This window comes from Equus quagga, chromosome 14 (genome assembly GCF_021613505.1).
Source record: "Equus quagga isolate Etosha38 chromosome 14, UCLA_HA_Equagga_1.0, whole genome shotgun sequence".
In the NCBI taxonomy this organism is placed as follows: Eukaryota; Metazoa; Chordata; class Mammalia; order Perissodactyla; family Equidae; genus Equus; species Equus quagga.
The window spans coordinates 52,686,500-52,711,069 of NC_060280.1; the positions used below are offsets into that span (position 1 = coordinate 52,686,500).

At 37.6% G+C, this 24,570-nt stretch overlaps 1 protein-coding gene across 1 annotated transcript; it reads right to left on the bottom strand.

The window, feature by feature from the left end:
- Positions 1 to 8,008: 8,008 nt before the first annotated feature.
- On the bottom strand, positions 8,009 to 15,711 carry LOC124252431 (stromelysin-1). The gene is made up of 10 exons (XM_046685929.1): positions 15,534 to 15,711; positions 14,526 to 14,770; positions 14,288 to 14,436; positions 14,037 to 14,162; positions 12,037 to 12,201; positions 11,706 to 11,850; positions 11,138 to 11,271; positions 10,578 to 10,737; positions 9,502 to 9,605; positions 8,009 to 8,411 (listed from the first exon to the last, which is right to left on the bottom strand). The coding sequence occupies exons 1-10, from the start codon at positions 15,636 to 15,638 to the stop codon at positions 8,311 to 8,313; spliced, it is 1,434 nt and encodes a 477-aa protein (XP_046541885.1). The 5' UTR covers positions 15,639 to 15,711; the 3' UTR covers positions 8,009 to 8,310.
- Positions 15,712 to 24,570: the final 8,859 nt, after the last annotated feature.

Below are 24,570 nucleotides of genomic sequence, written 5' to 3' on the forward strand. Positions count from 1 at the left end.
GATGCTTCACTCTAGCTGTTCTCTCTGCCTGGACTTCTTTTCCCCCAGATTCACTTGGCAAGCTCTTTTGCCTCCTTCATCTTTGTTCAGATGTCACCTTCTCCGTGAAGCTCACCTTGACCACATCATTTATACTGCAACCCATCACCACCCCCAGCCCTCTTCATGTGCAAGCCCCTTATCTCATTCTACTCTTTTTCTTTTTCCCATAGTGCTTATCTCCTTCTAATAGACAATATAGTGTATCTATAGACTATAATTCCAGTTTCTTATCTGCTTTGCTTGTGAATTAAGTTCTAAGAAGGCAAAAATCTTTGTCTGTTTTGTGCACTGCTTTATCCAAGCTCTTAGCAGGGTGCTTGGCATATAATGAGTTCTTAGTAAATATTGTCTAAGGAGTGAATGAATGAAGAAACAAATAAATATCTCCTACCATGTCTGCCCTTTATGTTTATCTTGATGTCAGTGGTATCATCTCCAAAGGGTGAGCTCCAAAAGAGTAAGAAGCATTTCTGTCCTTTCTTAGCAGAGCAGAATTTTGACCTAAATTTCTTCAAACTCTAGTCTTGTGGTTGTCGCTCTCCTCATAAATTTATCCTCATAAATTTATCACTCACTCACAAGGATGTAATTTGAATCTACTTAATCACAAGACTGATGTGGGCTAAGAGCATTGAGGAAAAGACCCTTTCATTTGCCTCAGGGTCAAATGGTAACATATTAGGACTTCGTGGGAAAAGAAATTCAAAATGAGTTAACATACAGAAAAATTTAAGGATTGAATTGTCATTTTCAGATGTAGAACTTGTCAAGGATGTTGATTTGATGTTCTGTAATTGATCTATAAAATATTTTCATGCCTTTAAAAATCTAGTTGTGGTCTCAGGTGTGACATGTTGTCCCAGGAGTAAAGAGGCCCTCCACAACGTTCTTTTATGAGTCACTCATGCCCTTTCCTACGTATCAGATGTTACAGTGATTTCTTAATCGATTCATCCCCACTGACAAATCATCAGATATTCTTGAATTATAAAATGGCTACTTTATGTGTTAATAACAGACTATATACCTATACACTTAGATGCACATAAAATATTTTATTACCTGACTTAACATTCCTTATCTAAATGGAAAAATAATATAATGCAGCACTTAGAGGAACTTGTGAGCCTTTGGCTTTTGAGTGTCTGTATTATACGCCCATTCCCAGGCCACTCCAACCTACCCCTTTTGACTTAACTTGCTACAAAGAGCTAACCCCTTCCTCTGTTTCTTTTCCACTCTTGCACTGTTACCTCTGTCAGTCTTTCCTTTTCTCTATCCTGTTTGCCATGGTAGGGGAGGAAGACATTTCCTTTACCCACTCTGGGTCCTTCTGGCTGGAGAATGAATTAAATTCACATGAGACAGAATAACAGGAGGAAATCAAACAAAGCTTTATAACATCTATACATGGGAGAGGCTCAGGCAACCTGAGCACCTCACCAAAATGTCTGAAGCCACCACCTTAAATATCATCTTCAGCTAAAGACAAAGGAGGATGTTGGGGGAGGTTACCAGACAAGTACATTAAACAAGAGTAAGATTATCATGCAGGTTTAAGTCCTTGCCTTCCACATTGATTAAGAGTTTCTAGAGATAAGGTCATCCGTTCTTTTCCTGGTACAGAGAGGGAGACACCTTTACAGATGGCAATTTCCTTCATAAATGTAAATGTCGCTTAACAAAGGGTAAGTAAAGTCTACTTTTCAGAGTTTCTTTCCTGTCTGCAGTTTTTTTAAAGTAACCAGCCCAAAATATTCCTCATGCCAAGAGAAATATCTTAGGGAGGGCAATTCCAGTCCCCCACACCATTAATCAATCTATAGATTAATTCAGGTCAACGATAAGAGTAGGGAGGCAACAGAGTGGATTAGACTTAAGGTTGGTGTCAGACAAGCTGGATTAGATCCCTGGCTCTGCCATTTGTTGTCTGTATGACCTTAAGGATACGGTTAATCTCTCTGAGCAAGAGCAATCCTTAAATTTGTAAACTTGGTTTAATAACATCTATTTCATAAATGAGAATTAAATGAGACAATATATGTAAAGTATTTGTTTCCTTTCTGCATCAAAATAGGACAAATAATATATCAGTCTTTCAACTGGATTTGTAAATGTCTGAGGCCAGCTTTTTTTGCATGGCTATTAAAACAGTTTTACTTGTATTATAATTGATATTCAATTTATTAAAGACTTAAATCTTAAGTTTTGTGGAGACTTTAAATTCAACTTTCTAATCTTGTTTTTTTGTTTACTAATCTGGCAAATGTATATAAAAATAAGTACCGTCACTTTCACTAGCTCTTTCATTAATATTTAATTGATTCATATGGTTAAAATATTGAATTATCCTTAAAGATTTAATACTGTTTGCATTCATAAATAATATTTTCATCAACACTTCTAATTACAGTTTTGATTTTAATATATCTCTTTCAAATAATTCAAATCCATTGTGCAGACTTAAAATCCAACAAACAGAGTATTTCTAAGTATTTAAGCAACTCTTGTAAATATCACAAAGAATTGAATGCCTTAAATAAAATTTTCATACACTTTCCAAACAGCTTAAAAATAGGCATATCAAGGGGGCCAGCCCTGTGGCCAAGTGGTTAAGTTCGCATGCTCCCCACTAATGGCCCAGGATTTTGCCAGTCGGATCCTGGGCGTGGACCTAGCATTGCTCATCAGGCCATGCTGAGGTGACGTCCCACATAGTACAACCAGAAGGACTTACAACTAGAATATAAAATTATGTACTAGAGGGTTTTGGGGAGAAGAAGAAAGATAAAAGGAAGAAGATTTGCAACAGATGTTAGCTCAGGTGCCAATCTTTAAAAACAAACAAACAAAAAACCCCAGAAACATCATATCCACAACAGTAGGATAACTACAAGGCATGTCACAGCATAATAACACCGTGTAAATAAAAGTCTCAATATTTAATTTATTATCATCTCTAAACATGTTTATATACCCTTCCTCCAGAAGTGACTTATTTGTTCCCAACCAAAGGGAAGATAATTAGTACTTCAAGTCTACTACAGCCAATGAAGTTACACATACTGATTATTATGAGTAATTGTAAATGAAGATAAAGGACATTTATACTGCTTCCAGAATCATTCTACCCAAATCTCAGGTTAGCAAACCGAACACTTTCTTATAATTAAGCCGTGCCAACTTCTTCAGTTTTACAGAAAACTGGTTTCACAAATTATTCCTGCAGGATTTCAGTAGATTCACCACTCTCTTCCCACTGTTTCTCTTCCCAATGGGATGACAGTAAATCTCCATATTGCTTGGTTTTTGGTGATGGGCTTCTTAAGTACTTCTGAGATGGTAATCCATTTGTTCACTGACTGGTGAGATTCTGTACCTTCTTTATTTTTTATTTTCTCATCTGTGTTAAATCCACCATTCTGTTGGTTTATTGCCAAGTTCCAACCTGATTCTCAGCTTCTGCTTTCCTCCCCCTCCCCCTTAAACTAGTGTCACTGGATCACTTCCTGTAAATGTAAAGGTACTCCATGTTTCCAACGCGAGAGGACTTGAGCCAGCTCTTGAACATCATTCTGGGATTCAGCATCACATCACCCTTAGGGCTGGACTAGTCCTGACATGGGCTACAAGTCTGGGCTTCTGGTGCTCTATCTCTGATCTCTGGTTAGTGTTGATAACACAATTGAATGGCTTGTCAGCATACTAATACGCTCAGGTCTTTCTGGAACAAGATTGCTTGGGGAAATTTACAGGGCAAACAGCAGCAGGTGTGAAGTTCCTCATTGTTTGTTATAATTAGAGATAGCACAGAGGAATTTAGAGAGCCCAAATGTCAGATGCAGATAGAAGAACCCTGGCCCTAGCCCTGGAGGGTTTTAAATTGCAGGACTGAGGAAGAATCAGCACCCTCTCATCGTGGTCACAGTGGGACATAGCAGAACATCTAGTTCAGAACGGAGTCAAAACTAGATAAGCTAAGGCCATCCAGGCTGATTTAATGTGTGTTACCCTGGACATAATAAGAACATGACCTTTAAATACGGAAAATATAAAATTAGATCCTGACTATACTACGTTCTACGTGACCATGGCAAAGTTTCCGAATCACTCGAAACTATATTTCTGCACTATTGAAACAAACCACCAATGCAATAGTCATTACGAGGACTAAACAAGCAGTACACATCAAGCCCGGAGTGCAGTGCCTGGCAAAAACCAGATATTCCATAAATAAAAAGCTGTTTATTTCCTTGTCCCAATCAAGCAAAGGCATGCATTAGACCTATGAATCAGATCTGACAGTACAAAGGAAAATATGTCCCGCTTCCTTTCCAGCACAACTTTCCTAAGAATTATCTGCATCTATTATTTCCACTTTCTTACCTCCCAAATTCTCTTTGTGGGGATGGACAAAGATTGGTGCCTCAACATCTTTTCCCCCACCTGACTATGTAACAGCAACATGGCTGGGGTGTAGCTGGCCCATCCTCCTTGCCACAGTGGTTGTGGTAGGACAACCACATGATTAGAGATGATACAAAGAGGGGAGACTCAGAAGTGTGGTTTGATGGTTGGGAGCGGTGCTTTGTGGAGGCATGATGGCTGGAACTGCTATAGATGCCACGCTGCCATGAGGAAAGCCAGCTTGACAGTAAAACTGACACAGAGGAGAGAGTCAAGATAAGAGTGGAGTGAAGGAGCCAGAACTGTGATCACACTGAACCTGAAAACTGCCTGACTCCTGGACTTTTAAATAATGTGAATCAATAAATGCCTTTATTTTTATATTTTTACTTTTTGAAAACTTTTTTCCCAGCTTTATTGAGGTATAATTGACAAATAAAAATTGTATATATTTAAGGTGTACAACATGATGTTTTGATATACATGTACACTGTGAAATGATCATCACAATCAAGCTAATTAACATATCCATCACCTCACATAGTTTGCTTTTTTCTTTTGGTGAGAGCACTTAAGATCTATCTTCAGCAGATTTCAAGTATACCATACACTATTATGTTTTCTACTTGTTTTTTTCTACCAACTTTTGTGTCCAGAGAGGGAAGACTTTCAATAGATCTCAAGGAGGGAGCTGCTCTGCTACATTGGAACCCCTGAACCAGAAGCAGGTCATCTGTGAATGGTTTAGTACCAGGTTCCCCACAAATATGTGTTGCATGAGCAGCAAGGGGGCAGCCTCCTTTCCAATCGTGCCCCATTTCCCAGAAAGGAGCTCTCGCATCAGACCCAGTCCCGATGCTGGCGGGGCATGCTGCAACATGCGGGGCTCCTGGGGACCCTCCAATTAGTCAGTGGGGGACTGGCTGTCTGAAGCCATCTGAGGCCAACCTAGGCTCCGGCCCCAGCACTGCCGCATCATTCAGCCTGGCTGGGGTTCTGACTTAGAGGCGTTCAGTCATAATCCTACAGATGGTAGCTTCACCCCATTGGCGCCTCTAAGGAGCATACACCAAATGTCTGAACCTGGTAGGATAGTGTTATTACTTGTGGTCTCTGTGCTGTACATTAGATCTCCAGAACTTATTCTTTCTGCATAACTGAAACTTCGTACCCTTTGACCAAAATCTCCATATTTCCCCTACCCCCACAACCACTGGCAACAACCATTCTACTCTTTGCTTTTATGAGTTGGACTTTTTAAAAATTTCCCCTATAAGTGAGATCGTGCAGTATTTTCTTTTCTCTGTCTGGCTTACTTCATTTAGCATAATGCCATCAGTTTTCATTCATGTTGTCCCAAATGGTGTGATTTCCTTTTTTTTAAGGATTAATAATATTCTGTTATATATATCTATATATATCTCTGAAAATAATCTACTGATGCACTATTTGATTTTTTAAAATTATTTTTCTTTCAAATATATATTTTTCAAATGTATATTTTATATATTGTTAAATTATTGATTTCTCTACATAGTATTTATATTTATTTCAAATATATTTTATTTGTTTTTTATTGTTTTTATTTTTGTTTTATGTCTTTGATGTAGGCATTTATTGAATCACTAATTTAGTCACCAATAGGAGACTGAATAAGTAAATTACATATTTCTTTCATAGAACGCAGCCAATAAAAGAATGAAGCAATTCCACGTGTACTAAAGTGGAAGGGTGGCCAAGATAAGTTAAGTGAAAATAGCAAAGAGAAAAGCAGTGTGAATTTGCATGTTACCATTTTGACTTGAAAAGATGATATTAATTCTTATACATGTATAAAATAGCTTTGAAAGGACTCATAAGAATCTACTTGGTGGCCTCTGAGAAAAGAAACTAGATAGTGGTGACAAGGGTGTGAGGAAAATTAGCTTTTCATTGCATAATGTGTTTTACTTTTTGAGTTTGTGTTTTGACTACATAGTACCTATCCAAAAAGATAAACTAAATAAATTGGGGTAATTTTTAAAATAAAGAAATGCTCAATTCCTGGCATAATATTGCTATTTACTAGAATTCCATTTAAAAATCTCCCATATGCTCTCTTTCATGTTCATAGTTTTAAGAAGAATCTAAATGTGAAAAATCCCACATATTTATATCTTCTCTTTTATTTAAATTAGGATGTAAGTGACATATAACATTGTATTTGCTCTAGGTGTATGACATAGTGATTTGATATATGTATATATTGAAAAATGATTACAATACATTTAGCTAACATCCATCACCACACATTGTTACTATATCTTCTCTTTTGACTTCCAGACTCGTTTACCTCATGTCCTACTTGGATATCTCACAGACATTTCAAAAATTGGCAAAACTAAGCATTTCTCCCTAACTCTTACCCTTTCCTCACAAAACTGCTTCTCTCCAAGTCTACTCCCATCTCAGTCAATGCTGTCACCATCAACACTTATGCTTAAGGAAGCTATCTGGGAATTATTCTGGCCATTTCCCTCTCTCTTAAACTCCATATCTAATCCATCATAGAGTCCTATTTTCTATCATATATATATATATTATATATATATATTATATTCTGTCTTTGACTCTCCAGTGTCACCACTTTAATCCAAGGCCATCATCTTCTCACCTAGTTTCCACGTCTCCCCTCAAAAACCTTCTCCAATGCCACTCCCTCAAAAGTTCTTCTAATATCACCTAATTCAAAGTAGATCCTCCTATTATTCTATTAAATAAGTCTATTCTTTTCCTTTATAACTCATTAATTTTACAATTGCATGTACATATTTGTCACTGTTTGCTTATATTCTTTCTTGCTGGATTATAATCTCAGCGAGGGCAGGAGCTGTGTCCATTTTCTCAGGTTCCTGTGCCTACAACCCAGCACAATGCCTGGCACATGGAATCTACTTAATAAATTATTCTCAAATGAATGAATAAGTAAAGAGTGAATGAGCTCTTACTGTGTAGCAAGTATGTGCTAGACACATTACTTAGGGGTGATGTATCTGTCTTAGGGTAAGCATCTGCCTGTGGACTTCTAGCATGCACAGATACATGGAGAGTACAAGAGGATATTGTCATGTGTGAATAGGGTGGATATGAGCATGTTTGTTTCCTAGGGCAGGGAAAGGGGCTCGGCTGAGGAAATATACAAGACAAAGGAAAAGAAGAAGAACAGGTTTGATCTCCCCACCTGAAAAATGAGGGGTGTGGACCAGGTTATTTGCTATAATCATAGGATTCTGCTTCATGATTTTTTTCCAGAGCCTGCCCTACAAGGTGACAACTTTCCTAGTCTTTCTCTTAGGAGGTTTCAGAAACAGTATGATGTTTGGGTGGTGGAAATAAGCAAGTAGGGCAAGTAGTAGATTGTCTTCAGTTCTAGAAGAGCCCATTGTGAGGCCCCAGCCATGGAGACCCTAATCCTAACAGTGTCTGAGGATCTCAGGCTATCTTCTGCTCAGTACAGAATGTGCCCAAGATTGTGAGGATGATGTGTTCTTGAAACAAACAAACCATCAAAACAATAAAATAAAATAACTGACAAGTCCTCTTTATTAAATAACAAGCAAATAGTCTATAAATATACAGTTACTTGTCTGTTGCACACGAGTGTCTCCTTTCTCCTATGGAAGGTGACTCCATGTGACAAAGCTCGGCAGCCCGTCTGAATGCCCTGTAATATATGAAGCTGACTGGCAAGACACACAGTTCACACTTATGTTCTCAGTCACTGCACATGCAGAAGAAAACGAATTCCAGTTCACAAAGACTCAGGTGCAGAATTATTAGCTTCATTTAAAATGTCCATGTTGTGCCTGCTAAGCATCTCTGCTAACAATTAAACCAGCTATTACTCTTGAGAACATGTGTCACTTTCTTTGCATTTGGGTCAAATTCAAACTGTGAAGATCCACTGAAGAAATAGAAAAAACCTGCAAATACAGACAAGAGAAAGTGAAATATTTTTTCAAACAAATAAATTTGGCAACATGCAAAACTCAGAATAATAGATAACTAAAAAAGAAGTGCTTATAGAGATTTACTAATGTGCCAGGGATTATGATAAGCGTTTTACATGTTTTTTTTTTTTTTTTTACCATTTATTTCTACAACAATCCTATGAGGTAAGTGTATCTACTTGATTTTACAGATGAGCAAGTTGAGATTTGGACACATTTAGATGCTTTCCCAAGTTCACTCAACAAGGAAGGGATGAAGACAGCGCTCCATTCCAGCTCTATCTGACAGCAAAGCCAGGCTCCAGGCTATCAGGGTATTCTGCTTCCAATCAGATACAATTTTCTGCTTCTTTGGAATCTACAATCTCTTTACTTTCTGTCTTCCCAATGCTCCTCCTCCCCTTTCCCTATATTGCAGCCTGAGGGGCATTTCTGGTCTCAGAGAAGCACAGTAAGTCTTTCAGAACACCAGAGGACCCTCCATGGCTCTGCCATCATGGTGCTCAGGTTACCCTTCAGTAAAGATCATCAGCCTCCACCCACCTATCCTTGAATAGGAAAAAAAACAATCTTCTTTTTTTTTTAACTTTGGGCACTTGGAAAGATAAGTATTTGCAACTGACTAACGTGGGCAATGACTGACTCTTCAGGAAAGACAGAGAAAATCTCCCTGAGAATTGGTAGCAGCAATAGGATGGAGCAGAGGAGAGGCCAGCCAGCCAGTACTAAACTTGGACGCACCACTTGAGGAGATTTTTTATTACGACATGGGAATCTGAAAGGTAATAACTCTAAGTGTAAGGAAGTGACACTTGAGCACTTTGGTTTTACCTGCGCGTGTAAAATAGAGTACGGAAATTTGTGTTAATTATCTTTATGACTCAAAACTTTTATGAAGTAGTCCTATAATTAGTACAAAATTGGTAAGTTGAAATTTAGGGAAAGAAGGAGGGAATGGGTTAAAGAAAACCTGTTATTAAAAATTATTTCAATTCTCCTCTTCCCTCTGATACCATAGAATGTTTCAAGTACCGTATTGACAACAAAATAAGTATCCTCTTACCAAATGATTCAAAAGCAGCATCAAGCTTTGAGTCAATCCCTGGAAAGTCTTCTGCTATTTGCTTGGGATAGCCTGGCTCCATAGATTGTCTCTTCTCATCAAATCTGCACCAAGTAAAAGAAACACAGTTCAGCATTACATGGAGGCCATGTTACCAAAATTCATAAATTACATTAGGTTTAACGTGGAATTCTAATAAACTTTCCTAGTACTGCAAATAAATGTCAAACATGTTTAGCACTACAGAAATATGTGACTTTAATGGTACTGCAAATTTAGCTCTTAAAATTGTATCTCCACCAGGAACAGAGGCAACATCCTGATTTGGCAGATGCTGTTTGTTATCATATTTCTTAAGCCTGGGCAGAAAGAACCTTAATCATCTTTCTATCACAAAGTCATTAAGGTGTGAATAGATACCTAAAGTGAATTGAATCATTCATCTCAAATAAATACAAATTTCAAGTTCTCTACCTTCGTTGGCTCATATGTGCCCTCCCCAACCTGCACATCTGGATTTCCTATGGCAGCCTCCTTGGAAAAAAGGATTGGAACGAGAAGTAAAACACAGTAAACGTGTTTTGGACTTATTGGCTCGACCTTGGTTGGTCTGCCCAGATGTCTCAGAGTCTGGGCAGATGGCCCAGGAATCAGTCTCTCTGTGAGTCCCAGGTTCTATCCATGAAACCGGACTTTTACTGCTCATCATCCTCTTAAACAGGCAGAGGTAAAGAATGGGTGAGGGTAAGAGAAGCCCTTGAGAATCATATAGGACTTGAAGGATGGGTGGGATTTGGGTAAGGGGAGGGGAAAAGAGGGCTATCCAAGCAAGCAGGGCAATAGCACAGCGGGAAGCTCTAGCCTGTGGCACGTGGGACTCAAAACAGGGGTGCTTAAGAACCCCTGTTATCAGATGCTTCTATATTTGAAAGTAAGCACTTTCCCACAGTTGTCTAAGGCCCCGTCCTTCCTACTGAGAGAGAAGCAAGACTAAGAGTGAGGCAGGGGATTTCCTTCGAGAAAGAAAATAATTTCCCCAATTAGGTTCATACAAAGTCACTCCAAACGCATCTTACCTCCAGTATTTGTCCTCTACAAAGAAGTATGTTTTCTGCTTTTCCTTATCAAAAATGGCTGCGTCTATTTTCCTTACTGTTGGAGGGAAACCCAGAGTGTGGATGCCTCTCGGGTAACCCGCTTGTTCCTCATTTCCTCTGATGGCCCAGAACTTATTTCCTGTTAAAAAAAAATAATGTAGAATCACAATTGAATTTATAACAGCTAAGCCTTTGGGTTTTAGAAAGACTTTTTAGCACCTTTGATTTTCATCATAAAGAGGAAGCCAGAATTTTAGATTTAGTCACCATCTCAGAGTGGGCATTTGACAAAAATGTGCAGATCGAGTGAATGAACACAGATCAAACAAGGGAATTTACAACTCTGAGCAATTTGCATTCCTGTGTTCACTTTTATCATCTGTAAAATATAAATAAAATAATACCAGTCCCAGTTATTTCTTCATCACCTAAAGTAATGAAGTGGACAAAATTTGTCATAGAGAAAATTAAAGTCCTGTTTAGTTTTCCTGTGGGAGGGTTTATTTCATCAATTAAAGAAATTATTACATAATAATTACCTTTAAAAATGAAAACACTGTCTCTGCTAGTCACTTCATATGCAGCATCTATGCCTGAAGGAAGAGATGGCCAAAACGAAGAGATCGGATGAAATTCAGGGACAAGTGTCCTGAAGGTTTTGCGCCAAAAATGCCTGAAATATATGTGAAAAAAAATGAAAATTGAGAAACAGTCTTTCACTTTTAGCATATTTTCCTCATTGTCCTGCCTCACTCATCTTTCCCCATCCCCTCATAATGTAATGTTATCCTGGTGTCGTTTTTAAAGGAGGTAACGATAAAATTCTCATTCTAAATTCATGTGCCTTTTGAAAAGCAAGCATGACTTACAACACTTGGGAATGACAATTCGAGGACAAGGATCAAATCATCCTGTGTAAGTTCTTTGGAGGTGAACTTGACAGTTTTAGGAAAATGTGGAACGTGCAGCACTAGAATGATTTCAAGTTTAGAGAAAGCATTTTTGTTTTAAACGTTCAAAAATCTCTATCAAATTTCTGTTTGTTTTCCTTTCTAAGCATTGTACATTAAAAGAATAGATGGGAAAATGTAATTTTTCTGGTCTGACCTGTCTTTAAAGAACAGAATTTCTCCTCTCAGAGTGCTGATTGCATCAAAGGACAAAGCAGGATCGCACATGGCTAGTGTTCCAGGGGCCGGAGGCTCAGGTTCCCTGGGCTCCACGGGGCTGTCAGGAGAGGCAGGGGGAGGTCCTAAAGGGAACAGATGCCAGGACACAAACGTTAGGAGAAATGTGGTGCTCCTGTCAATTTATGTGCTTTCCAAACATTCTCAAAGTGATTTGAGTTGAATTGCAAATGCTTTATGCAGCATTTTAGAGCTTTCCTGAAGACCATCATTGCAAAGCTACAATGCCTAATTTTTCCAGCATCACTCACCATAGAGGGATTGAATGCCAGTCACATCATCTTGAGAAAGGCGGACCCGGGCCGGGCCTTTGAGTGTATTGTAGAGTGGGTACATCAAAGCTTCGGTGTTGGTCGAGTGATAGAGACCCAGGGAATGACCAAGTTCGTGAGCAGCAACAAGGAGAAAATTGATCCCTATTTAAGAAATCAAAAATAGTAGTTGCTTATACCTTAAATACATGGACTTTACATAGGTCAGCTGTGTATTATATTTGTTTACTTCCTGGAAGCACACAAGGGGTTTTTTTGCCTTGCTTTTTCGTTAACTGATCAATTCGTTGCTTTGATTACACCCTTAATGGAAAGCCAAGTGTTTTTCAAGGCTCTTTCTTGACATCAATCTTGGAGACAAAGTGTCCAGCCATATGCAACTACTCCCCTGTCCAGCCTCGGATTCTATTAACAGCATGAGAAGCTCGCCCCTTTTCTTGTTCTCTAGAATGGAATGAACCCGTTTGTTTAGCACGTCAGTAAATATTTCTCTTTGTCAATGGAAAGCTAAACAGTGTTTCAATGTGTCACATGTGCTGGTCGCAGTCTCAGTTAAATGAATCACACTTTATTCATCTCAATTCGGAAATCCTTAAACAATCTTACTCCTGTTATTTTTCATTGGAATATTGCCTGGATAATTTTTCAGGCTCATGATCATTATTAAGTACATATTAGGTCCAAAAATATTAATAGGAATAGATGTCATAGAATTTGCAAGATTGGTTTAAAACACAACATGACGGATCACGTCTAGGATTTGTCACAAAAGAGATTTTGCATAATGACATAAACACTAGCTGTATTCAGATTTTTTTCTTCACATTATTAAAAAAACATAATGCTGAAATTGGAAGGCATTGGGTAATTATAATTGACATAACAAGTAAGTCGACTTTACTTTTGTAGGGCTTATTTGTGTAACTTGTGATCCTAGCAAAGTTTCTGTTTCAGACTTTGCAAGAAGAAGTTGTTAATTCAATCAAACCAAGAATTTTATCTAGCACTAACCCCACATTTGCACTCTCTACAGAGATTCTGTTTGCATTTTAATTATAAATCCTGACTAAATTTCAGAGATGGTATTATTCATTTCAGCCAATTGTCTGAAAACTTTGGAAGCCATTTCTCAAAGTATACAGTTACAAGCTGAGTAATACTCTTCTACATAAGCGGTTTGGACACTGCATTTGGAAGTTAATCCTTTCCTTCAGAATAAGTCTGTAAAAACTCTTCGTAACCTAGAGAGAGTAAAATGTTGATTTAACCAGAAAAATCTAAATGGGAATCTCAGTTTCTGGAATTTAAATCTCATTTCTATTTTGAAGAGTAAAGAAGTGATTAGGGGAAATTTCCACCATTTGGGTATAAGCAATATCCAGCATTCATGTTAGTGTAGATTCAATGCAATATACTATCCCTTAGATATCAGCACTCTGACATAATGAGAAATTTTTTTTTTGAGGAAGATTAGCCCTGAGCTAACATCTGCTGCCAATCCTTCTCTTTCTTGCTGAGGAAGACTGGCCCTGAGCTAACATCTGTGCCCATCTTCCTCTACTTTATATGTGGGATGTCTGCCACAACATGGCTTGACAAGCACTGCATAGGATCACACCCGGGATCTGAACTGGCGAACCGTGGGGTGCTGAAGTGGAACGTGTGAACTTAACCACTGTGCCACCAGGCAGGGCCCAAAGAAATGTTTTTAATGGTGGTCCCAAGATCGCACAAGAACTACAATCATCAAAGAAATACTTAATGATGCTTCCTATGTTGAGCTTAGCAAGACTGAGAATAAACTTTTTAAACATCTGAAAATGTTTTCAACAATAATTGAAACAAAAATATATTCTGCTGATCTTTGACCCATTGGGAAATCCAGAACATCCCATTTCTTGAATATACTTAGTTATTAAGAGTTTTCCCAATAAAAAAAGAGTCAACATCAAAAGCTTTCTGAGAGATGTGTAACTAACCTGATGCATCCTTCGTCCAGTGTTCATCATCATCAAAATGAGCATCTCCATTCACCCCTGGCCCAGGTGGATAGGCATGAGCCAAAACTTTTCCAGGTCCATCAAAAGGAAAAAAATCTCCATGTTCTAATAGAGAAAATGTTTTTATTGGAAAGATAGGTAATTAGAATCTCTTTGGAACATTTTCCAGTGAAACAGCACCAGATAAATGGATGCATTTCTTGTTTTTCTTGTTTGTGTTTGTTTTTTACCTCGAACTGCAAAAGTGATCATTATGTCAGCCTCTCCTTCATAAATCCTGGAGAATGTAAGTGGAGTCACCTCCTCCCAGATTTTCAGAGCTTTCTCAACGTCAGAATCAACAGCATCTCTTGGCAAATCCTCTGTATAATTCACAATCCTGTATGAAAAGAAATTGAAGATATTTTCTCCTGTGATAGTGATTTATAAACTTTCAATATTATGTCAAAACCTCTTTGGGCCTATTACCTGTAAGTAAGGTGAGTTTTGCTCCACTTTGGCATGCCAGGAAATGTAGTGAAGTGACCGACATCAGGAACTCCGCATCTGGATTTGTGCATCACCTCCACAGTGTCAGAGTCCAGCTTCCCTGTCACCTTCAACCCCAGGAACTTCTGCATTTCTTGAATTTTTTTAACAATAGGACCACTGTCCTTTCTTCTAACATATTGTCTCATTTCTTTTCCAAGGTCGTAGTATTTTTCTAGGTAGTCCTAACAGAATAACAAGTATAGTTTTTAGGTCATTCTTATGATTTTTAGCCTTTATAGTAAATTTGTGTAGTTGCTCACTTCCTCTATTCCTGTAGTTTGCTGAAATCAAAGTAAATGTCATGTATGTTTAATTCTTTAATTACAGACTCCTCCTCACTTTTGTTTTATCTTTGTGACTTATTAATCTCTGCAGCTTAGTTTACTAGCAAAGCAATGAAAAAGAGGGGGAAATTGTAATATATATCCAGTGAACTTAAAAGAGAAAAACAAAACAATCAAGCTTTTTGGGACATAATTGTATATTTCAGGTAAATTTATTCAATTCCTTCAATTTTCTACATTATGCTTCTCACAAGGACCTGGCTTAAGAAAAAAATCGGACAAATCTCTATGTCTAAACATGACACTAGCAATATAAATATCTAGCTAAACTTACATTGGATTAAAATACCTAAAGAAGTTCCAATGCAAGTGTTTTATATACTCTTCACTTGTTATTAATTTCCTGAAGCCCCAGTGCTGTTGAATGATGTTAGGAAAACATCTAATGTTTCTGGCCTTTGTTTCTTCCTACATGAAAGGAGGACCCCAACAGCATGATACTGGGGCCCTTTCCACTTCCAACACTTTTTAACTCTCAGTCCTTGAACTATTCCTACCCAGTAAGCTCAAACCATTCTGTGTGAGTTTTATGAATGCAAAGTAGAGAGGGTTTCCCTGCATGCTCCTGTCAATGAGTGTGAGGGCTGTATCCATTAATTACCTGAAGAAGGTCCATGTTGCTATCCTCGTCCCTTGCAGATCTGTCCAACGGATAGGCTGAGCACGCTGCCACGCATAGTAACAGCAGAATTGGAAGATTCTTCATTTCCGATGGCTTTACTCAGCTCTACGTTGCCTTAATGCCTTGCTCTTTGCCTAGCTTCTAGCCCATCCTCTGGAGCTCAACTTTTATAGGGTGACAGTGTTTGTTTAGATCATCTGCAGCTTGACTCATGATTACTTTCATCCAAGTGGCAGCGGGACCATTGCCAAAAATTCAAAGTCCAAAGTAGGGTGATACAACCTACTACTAACTTCTCTCAAACTTCCTAATTTTGCAAGTCAAAACAGTGATTAATCTCCAGGAAATGCTTCCTGTCTTGTTAAGGAGAAAACTAGGGCATTTTTTTTCCTCTGGCTGAGGTAGGCTGACTTGGCAAAAAAGTCAGAATTATGCAGAACTTTTAAAGGAAGTTTTATTTTGAAAAGAACATATTTAAAGTCAAATGTAATAAGATGTAAGTAAACGAAAAGCTACATTTTTATAGCTATAGTTTACACTCAGATTCTGTGATAAATAATAATGAATAAAATTGGAAGAAAGAGTTCATTTTTTGAATGTTTGATTTGAAATCGCTACTGTAGCTTTCTGGTTGGATTTGTTAGTTCTTGAAGAGGGAATGTTCACGGGCAGGATAGGACAAAGACTGTGAAGAAGAAGGATGTGTATTCGTTCTCCTTTGGCTGGTCTGAATTCTGTACCCAATTCATTAATGAGTGATGGATCTGTCATAGCTGCTCCATAAATAGCAGTAAAATTGAAATGATTATACTGCTCACTGAACTGAAGTACTCCTCTGTCTTTCTCCTCTGCACTTCTCTTATTTTTCAACCTTGTTCCCTCTTTCCTAAATTCAAATTAGTAGATACTTTGAAGTAAAAAAAAAAAAAAGCCACCATGGGCCGGCCTGGTGGTGTAGTGGTTAAGTGCAGGTGCTCTGCTTCACAGTCTGGGGTTCTCAGGTTCAGAACCCGGGCACGGACCTAGCACTGCTCATCAAGCCATGCTGTGGAGGCATCCCACATAAAATAGAGGAAGATTGGCACACAAGTTAGCTCAGTGACAATCTTCCTCAAGAAAAAAGAGGAAGATTGGCAACAGATGTTAGCTCAGGTCAATCTTCCTCATCAAACAGAAAAAAAAAAAAACCACCCTGAATTCTCTCTTTATATTGCTCATCTTTTTTCTCTTTTCTCGTCTGTTCTCTGTTCTTTCCTTCTCTTTGTTTCCTTTTCTTTCCTTTTCTCTGTCAAGTAGAGCACTGCTCATATCAATTGTGTATAGTAAATGCTTGTAGGGAAGACCCTAAACATTCCCAGAGAAGGAAACTTTGTTAAACTTTTTACAATCCTCTTGCCACCCACCCTTCATGCCCACCAACCTCACCTACTTACCCTTACAAAAATAAAGCAAAAAAGAAAATGCAAAAAGGATGCAAATTAAAGGGCGCAAAACTTACACTTACTAAACATTCAAGAAGTGCACCACGTTTTTCTTCATCACCACACCTTGTTTTTTCTTGGTTTTCTTGCTTGCTTCTTTGTTTACTAAAGAGCAGAACATCCTGGGAGTGAGAATTAAGTAAAATGATGAACAGAAATGTGCACTTAGTGAACGTGTAATAAGTTTTGCTCCCTCCCATTTGCATCTCTTTTGCATTTTCTTTTTTAGTTTTATTTTTTGTATGTTTATTAAAAAACATTGGAGAGATTTCACCCAATATGTATAAAACATATAATAGGATTCCTCAGTGGTAGTAAGATTCCTATAACTGGAAGTGTCTGGATGCCTGATGACCACTGTTCCACAGAACAATCATTTGTTATATGACTAAACACACACAAGGGTCAGATAATGGCTGGTTTTATAAATTTGACCTCCAGGCATCAGAGGCCTAGAAATAAACTTGACTTCAATCTGATTCAAACTTGGATTCAAAGGTAGCAGTTAGTTCAGGTAATATTCTATCTGGTAACTTTTCACATTTTCCTCATATTTATCATGCTTTTCCATGACTAATTAGACAAGATAATACAGGATCCTTGCTACCTCCAGCTGATAGAATCATTCTTTCAGCTATACATTCATTTATCAAGTGTCTAAGTCTTAAATCCTTCAGAATACCAAAACTAGGAGCGTAGATTTGGAGATAATATTTAAAAGAGAAATTTAGAGGGAAAGTGACTAAATTAGTTATTTAAAAATAGGAAAGAAGGGGGGCCCGCCCAGTGGCGTAGCGATTAAGTTCGCACATTCCGCTTCTGCAGCCTGTGGTTCGCTGGTTCAGATCCTGGGTGTGGACCTACATACCACTCATCAAGTCATACTGTGGTAAGCATCCCACACATAGAGGAAGATGGACATGAATGTTAGCTCAGGGCCAGTCTTCCTCAGCAAAAAGAGGAGGATTGGCAACACATGTTAGCTCAGGGCTAATCTTCCTCAAAATAAATAAATAGGAAAGAAGGAAGGAAGGAAGGATAAAACAAAGGAATGAAAGAACAAAGGAAACATATATATCCAGTAGAGGAGATGATCACTGCCTAATGAATTCTATAAGGAATAAAGAAAGAAGTTGTACAGGAATTATGCAGAAGGAAAGGTGTTTACTTTAGAAAAATTCCATAGGTAAAACTACAAATGAATGGAGCCTGAAATGATTTGGACATGGAGAAAAATCCAGGAACAGAATAAACAACTACGCAGAGTCAAGAAAGTTAAGAGTCTATATGGAAAATGACAAAGAGTTAATTTTTTAATGAAATAAAAATTGCATGAAAGGTAGTTGTGAAAAATGAAAAATAAAATTGTGAGAAGGTAGGTTGGAGCTCGTTTGTGGAAGGCCACTAGTCTGTAGCTAAGATGTTTAGTTTATTCTGCTGGTGATGGAAAGCCATGTTTCTACAAAATATTTTAAATATAATTTTTCATATTTTGGTAAAGTTTTCTATTTTTATTACAGAAAATTTAAAATATAGAAGAAAGATAGAAAGACGAAAACAAATCATTTATAGTCATGCCACAAGGAGAAAAACGCTATTAACACTTCACTGTATTTTCTTCTAATTTTTAAAAATCTGTATATTCTTTTCTACATCATGCTGATCTTGGGAAATTTATAAAATTTTACTATTTTTTCCACAATTTTGAATCTTACCAGTCAGAAAGAAGTACTAATAAGGCAATGTATTCCCTTTGAATTATAGGATAAAACACGTTACTTACTGGGTTTTTTAATGCATGTTTTTCATAGTTGAAATAAGATCATACTTGCTAATACTTATGCCTATTTGCCACAGAAACTTTCAACCATTTTAGTTGGAAGACGAACTAGAGGTGAAAAGGGTATTAGGAACAGATAATATCAGCACGTGGATGGCTCAGGTTTTTTTTACTTATAAAAGTGCAATGACTCAGATCACTCAACGTGAGTGGTAAAAATGTGGAAATCCATTATTCAAATTCCTTGGCAATGACAATGGCCTTTATGTGTCTCTAGGCAACTCTGATTTTATGGAAAGAAGGACAGCATTTTGTAATATTCTTGGCATAAATATTTCTATTGTGCAAGCAGAATAACGTAAATCAAAGCTTTTAGTGGTACTCCAACAGGCAGTATATTCCATCTGTTTGTAGCATAAAAAATGTTTCTCATATGAGGATTAGAGTGGAAGCAGAAGGAGAGCTGCTGTGAGAACCAGCATGGACCAGGCATGACCCTGAACTCCCAAACCCACCTGACAAGGCATCTTGCAATTAGAAAACTGACATTGTCAAACAAACCGAGGGAAGGCTGCTCCATTAAGCTTTCTGTAACCCGACCCATATGTTCTGGAATTGTTCATTTTGAATCAGTTGGCAATTGTATGACTTCATGGAATTTTTTTTCCAAGGGTGGTTCAAGAGAAGTTTACTGATTTTAGCATACCTGGGATATTTTTTTTAACTGCTCATAGAGGAGATATCTTGGATGGGTATAAAACTCAAGGGTCACAATTTCTTTTCTCTTTTCCAACATCAACACTCATCCAGTAGAGATATCGCTTCAATGTTTTCTAGTTCATAGAAAAATATGTATCCTGGTCCCTGAGCAGGCATGTGAGGAACAAAATATTTTTCTAGTTCTTTCAGAGGACCAGAAGTTCCTGAGGTTTCATAAGACAAACATTGGTGGGCCTCCAAATCGTTCTTTTTTCAATATAACTTTAGTGTCCCTGTAAACAGTGGAAAAATTCATTCTAAAACAAGCAACATTATTTTCAATGTTATAACTTTTTTCCTTTTCATTTTATGTGCCGTAGTGCAAGTTTGAGAAATCCTGTTTCAGTGGCTACTAGCCAGTGTCTTCTTTCTAAAAAAATACTTATCTTATTTCTTTTTAGTTCTGTGATCCATTTTGAGTTAATTTTTGCGAACGTGTAAGATTTGTTTCTCAATTCATTGTTTTACATGCAGACATCCAGGTGTTCCAACACCATTTGTTGAAAATACTGTCTTTGCTCCATTGTACTGCCTTTACTCCTCTGTCAAAGATCGGTTGACTATATGTGGATCTATTTCTGGGCTCTCTATTCTGTTCAATTGATCCTTTTGGGTATTCTTTCAACAATGCTACACTGACTTGATAACTGTAGCTTTATAGTAAGTCTTAAACTTGGATAGTGTCAGTTCTCCAACTTTGTTCTTTTCTTTCAACATTGTGTTAGCTATTCTGGATCTTTTGCCTAGTCGTATAAATTTTAGAATCAGTTTGTTGATATCCACAAAACAACTTGCTGGGATTTTGATTAGGCTAGTTGTCTTCCTAGACTGAAAATTTTCCCGTTTGATGTTTTTGGTCAGATCAGTGACAAAATAGAAACTGTTCTTTTCTGAGATTTATCTGGTAGTGGTGATTGAAGCAGATTAGAACACGAAGAAAGTGAGGTTGACTGGTTTAGGGACTATTATAATTATCCAAGTGAGTTGTAAGGGGCACCTGAAAGACTGCAGATGTAAGTAAAAAGAATCAAGAAAGGAAAGATGATACAGACAGAAAAAGGATAGGCAGGATGAAAGAGGCATGGCATGGCATTAAATGTTGTAAATTGGGAAGAGTCGAAACTAGCTAGTCTGTAGTCAAGGTTGAGCTCCTTTCTTTGTGACTTGGCAGATCTTCGACAGGTGTGAACATAATCAAGGAAGACCAACCAAATGAGAACAAGCCATGGCTGTTTATTCAGAGCTTGCTATAGCAAGGGAGTCAGCCACCATCACTAGTGTTTTGGCAGAGACGCAACAGCAGGCAGAGGAGTGGGAAACTTTAAAGCAGAAAAAAGGAAAGCCTTCATAGATATCCTGATTGGAGGCTGTTGGTATGGGGAAGCTGCAGGTGGGCTAACTAGAAGTTGATTAGGAGTGCATATTTGACTTTTTCTGATTGGTCTTCAGTTGGAAACAGGGACAAAAATCAAAGAAGTTGTCAGTTATTAGTCAAGTCTTGGTTATTTTGGGCAGATTGTAACAGGAGTTACTGTTTAGCTTCCTGGCTCGTCACTAGAGATAACAATTCAGCTTCCTGTAAGTCAGACTTATAGCAAGCTGGCTTTCTGAGTTATTTATTGTAGATAAAAGGATTGGTTTCCTGCAAAGGTTGCTGCAGGTTATGGGTCAAAGTTGTATTTTTATATATGGTCTGGCCATTGTCCATTTGTAAATTCAGTCTCTCACTAGAAAATTTGTCTCTACTCCATGGCTTATGCACCTCTGTAATAGAGGAAAGTTTTGAGTATTTTCCCTTGGCTGAATGACTTCTTTTGCTATTCACAAATTCTTTGCTTAAACCCTGGAATTTATAAGTGTTTTATTCTGGGGATTAGGTCAAATACCTTTACCCAGTAATACTCATTGCCCTGACAAATCTGTGGTAATGGTCCTAGGCACTGCTTTGCCACAGCTCTGAGACACCTCATCTTCTTTTGAGTCATGATTTGTTAATGTTGATCCATCTTTTGGATGGATCACATTATGTAAGAATGACAGAATGAAATTTTGTGTTGTAGTAACAGCGAAAACTAGAGTTGGATTCATCCCAAGGCACAGCTAACTCATACAACCCCACAGAGGTTGTAGGAGTTGTATGTGTTGGTGTGCTAGCTTATCCTCCATGAAAACTATACTGTGAGAATAGAATCAGGGCTCTGAGCTTTCATTATTTTATATAGTTTTAGGTAATTGATGCCTCTGACTCTTAATATGGTAAGACAAACTGTCCTTTAAGAAAGGAGAAAACCACTCCATATTGATAATCTACTGTGTGCTCAACATGTTACATGTCTAATCTTTACACCCATATTGCAAGGTAAAGATCTGTATTTTAGAGATGAAAAAATTGAAGCACAGAAAAGTTAAACTTTTGTTCAAGTCCACATACACAGTAAGTAGCAGAGATGCCGCAAACATCATCCAATTAAAACCAAACAAAGAGAAACAAGTTTGCAGCATCTGCAGACTAATTCCAATCCCTGCATCTCATCTGTTTATTACACCCTCTTAGCCTGGACTTAACCCTTCCTGCAAATTTTCTCTCTCAAATGTTCACAGTCTTGAAAACGGAATCTTGGACACATCTCTTAACCAAGTGTCTACCTGATAACTACTCTTCAGTTTGGGGGGGCACCTCTCATCAATTTCTGACTTTCTAACCTCCCTCTCGCCTTTTCATGCCTAGTCTTTCCTGGCCAATATCCTTCACTCATGCTGCCCAGATGTGACTCAGTTAGGACACGTGCCTGTGAGCAGTCACTGTGTGTCATTAAGATTCAGAATTCCCAAAGCCTCCTCATTCACCAAGGTTGGTCAATGTTCCAATTCCTGAAAAAATCAGCTGCGAATTCCTAAGTGCTTGTCAAAAAAATTCAAGACTAAGTTTCTGAGCATGAACGCACAATTTGGTACCTTTGTGGCCCAAAACATTTCACAATTGTTGTTTCTTTTGAAAGTCATATTTTATTCAATTATAAGATGAGAACATGCTGTTCCAAGTCATGAGTTTAGAGCATAAGTGGAAAAACTTCTCCTGAAACCTCACTTATATTCACATCTCCCTTAAGATTTTATTGTCAACTTGACTGCTTCAAAAAAGTACGGAATAGGAGTAGGATTTTTGTTGTTGTTGATAATTAGTTAACCATTTTATCTTGTCCCTAATAATTGAGGTGAACAGTATCAGATTATGCTTCTTGTTGATTAAAAGATTATCAGCCAAAAGAATCAAAGTGGTATAGCAGAAAGAACAAGAGATTTAGGTTAAATAGCCTTCAGTTAGAATCTTAGTTTCGGCACTCACTAGCTCTGTGACATCAAATAAATTGCTTATCTTCTCTATTCTCTTTTTTCTTCAATCTTAAAATGACAGTAAAAGTGTCTATCCTATGAACTTGGTGTATGTAATGGAAAATAATTATAAATTTCTAGGCACATAATATTATTATTTAGAACAATCAGATATTTAGAGTGGTGGCAAAAAATTGTACCATATTTCTAAATTTGGTTGGTCTTTAGTAGTTGGAAATGAGGGAAATATGGAGAAAATGGAAGAGAGGCCACATTGGCTCTCTACTGTCCCTATAGTTCAGCGTGATTATTAGAATATGAACATACCTGTTGGGGAAGAAAGCAGCATAACTTGGGAATTCTGGGTCAAGGGGAAGTTGAATGGGAAAAAACAAGCTTCAGTTGAGTATCTACTGAGGCCAGGAGCTTCACCTATGTTAATCCTCAGAACAAACCTAAGAGGAAGATATTTTTTGCCCTGGGATTCAAAGAAGTCAACTAACTTGCCTAAGATCACACAGTGAGTCAGAGTGCAAAATTTCTACCTTATCACGATCATAGACTTTGTACAACCAGTCATTGCCCATAATTCTGCCTTCCAAGATGTGTGCAACAGGTCAAGAGATAAGCCACAACTCTACTTCCTGCAGTATATCGGATTATGTATTCCAAAGGGTCCTTTCACAGTAAAAACAACTTCAGTCTTAAAATCTACTTTTCAAGGCATTTCTGGGTTTTTAGGAGATAATGGAACCCTCCAGGGCTTCCCTAGTGCTTCAACATGCACTCATGCACACACACACACACACACACACAAGTGAGTTGAAGCTAGATTAAAGATGACTGAGTAGCCAACAAAGAATGATGGGGAAAAAATGGGGGGGAGGGGAAGAAATTCCCCAAGATCAAATGCTGATATCAGAAGGACTTTAAGGATACTAAATCTTGAGCAATCTGTAAGGTGGAGAAACTGCATCTAGGGTCCTGCTACAAATCCTAGAAAGAGGCCAGCATAGTTCCAGATGAGAGAAAATCCTCTTGCTTCCTAATAGAAACAATCGTCAATATTCATAAGAAAAAAGCATACCCTCTTTAGGCTCTCTAGATTGCCACAAATTAAGATTTTAAAAAATTGAGCTCTCAATCAAAGTTCACTTAATACACAAGGAAGCAAACTCTAGGAGTAAAAGTCAATAGAAAAAGCAAACAATAGGTTTAGACCCACAAAGTCTTTGGATATTTAAATTATCAAATACAGACTATATAATAACAAGGAATTTAAGGTATAAAGAAATAAAAGATGGAATCACAAAAATGAGCACGCAACAAGAAAGTAAAAAATGACTAGTCTGATTTGAAAATGAAACAAATGGAAATTTTAGAAATGAAAAACTTACTTGTCAAACATAAAACTTGATGAACGGGTTAGAGTTGATTACAAACAGTTGAAGAGAAAACTATTAATCTGGAAGATAGATGTGAAAAAGCTACCTAGAGGGCAGCAGAGTAAGACAGAAACACACATGTGAAAAAGTAGTTAAGAAATTCAGGCATTAGAATGAGAGGAGCTAATATTTTTAATCAGAGTCCCAGAAGAAAAAAGTAAAAATAATTAAGAGAAATACTATTAGAGGGATAACAGCTGAACATTATCCAAAATGGA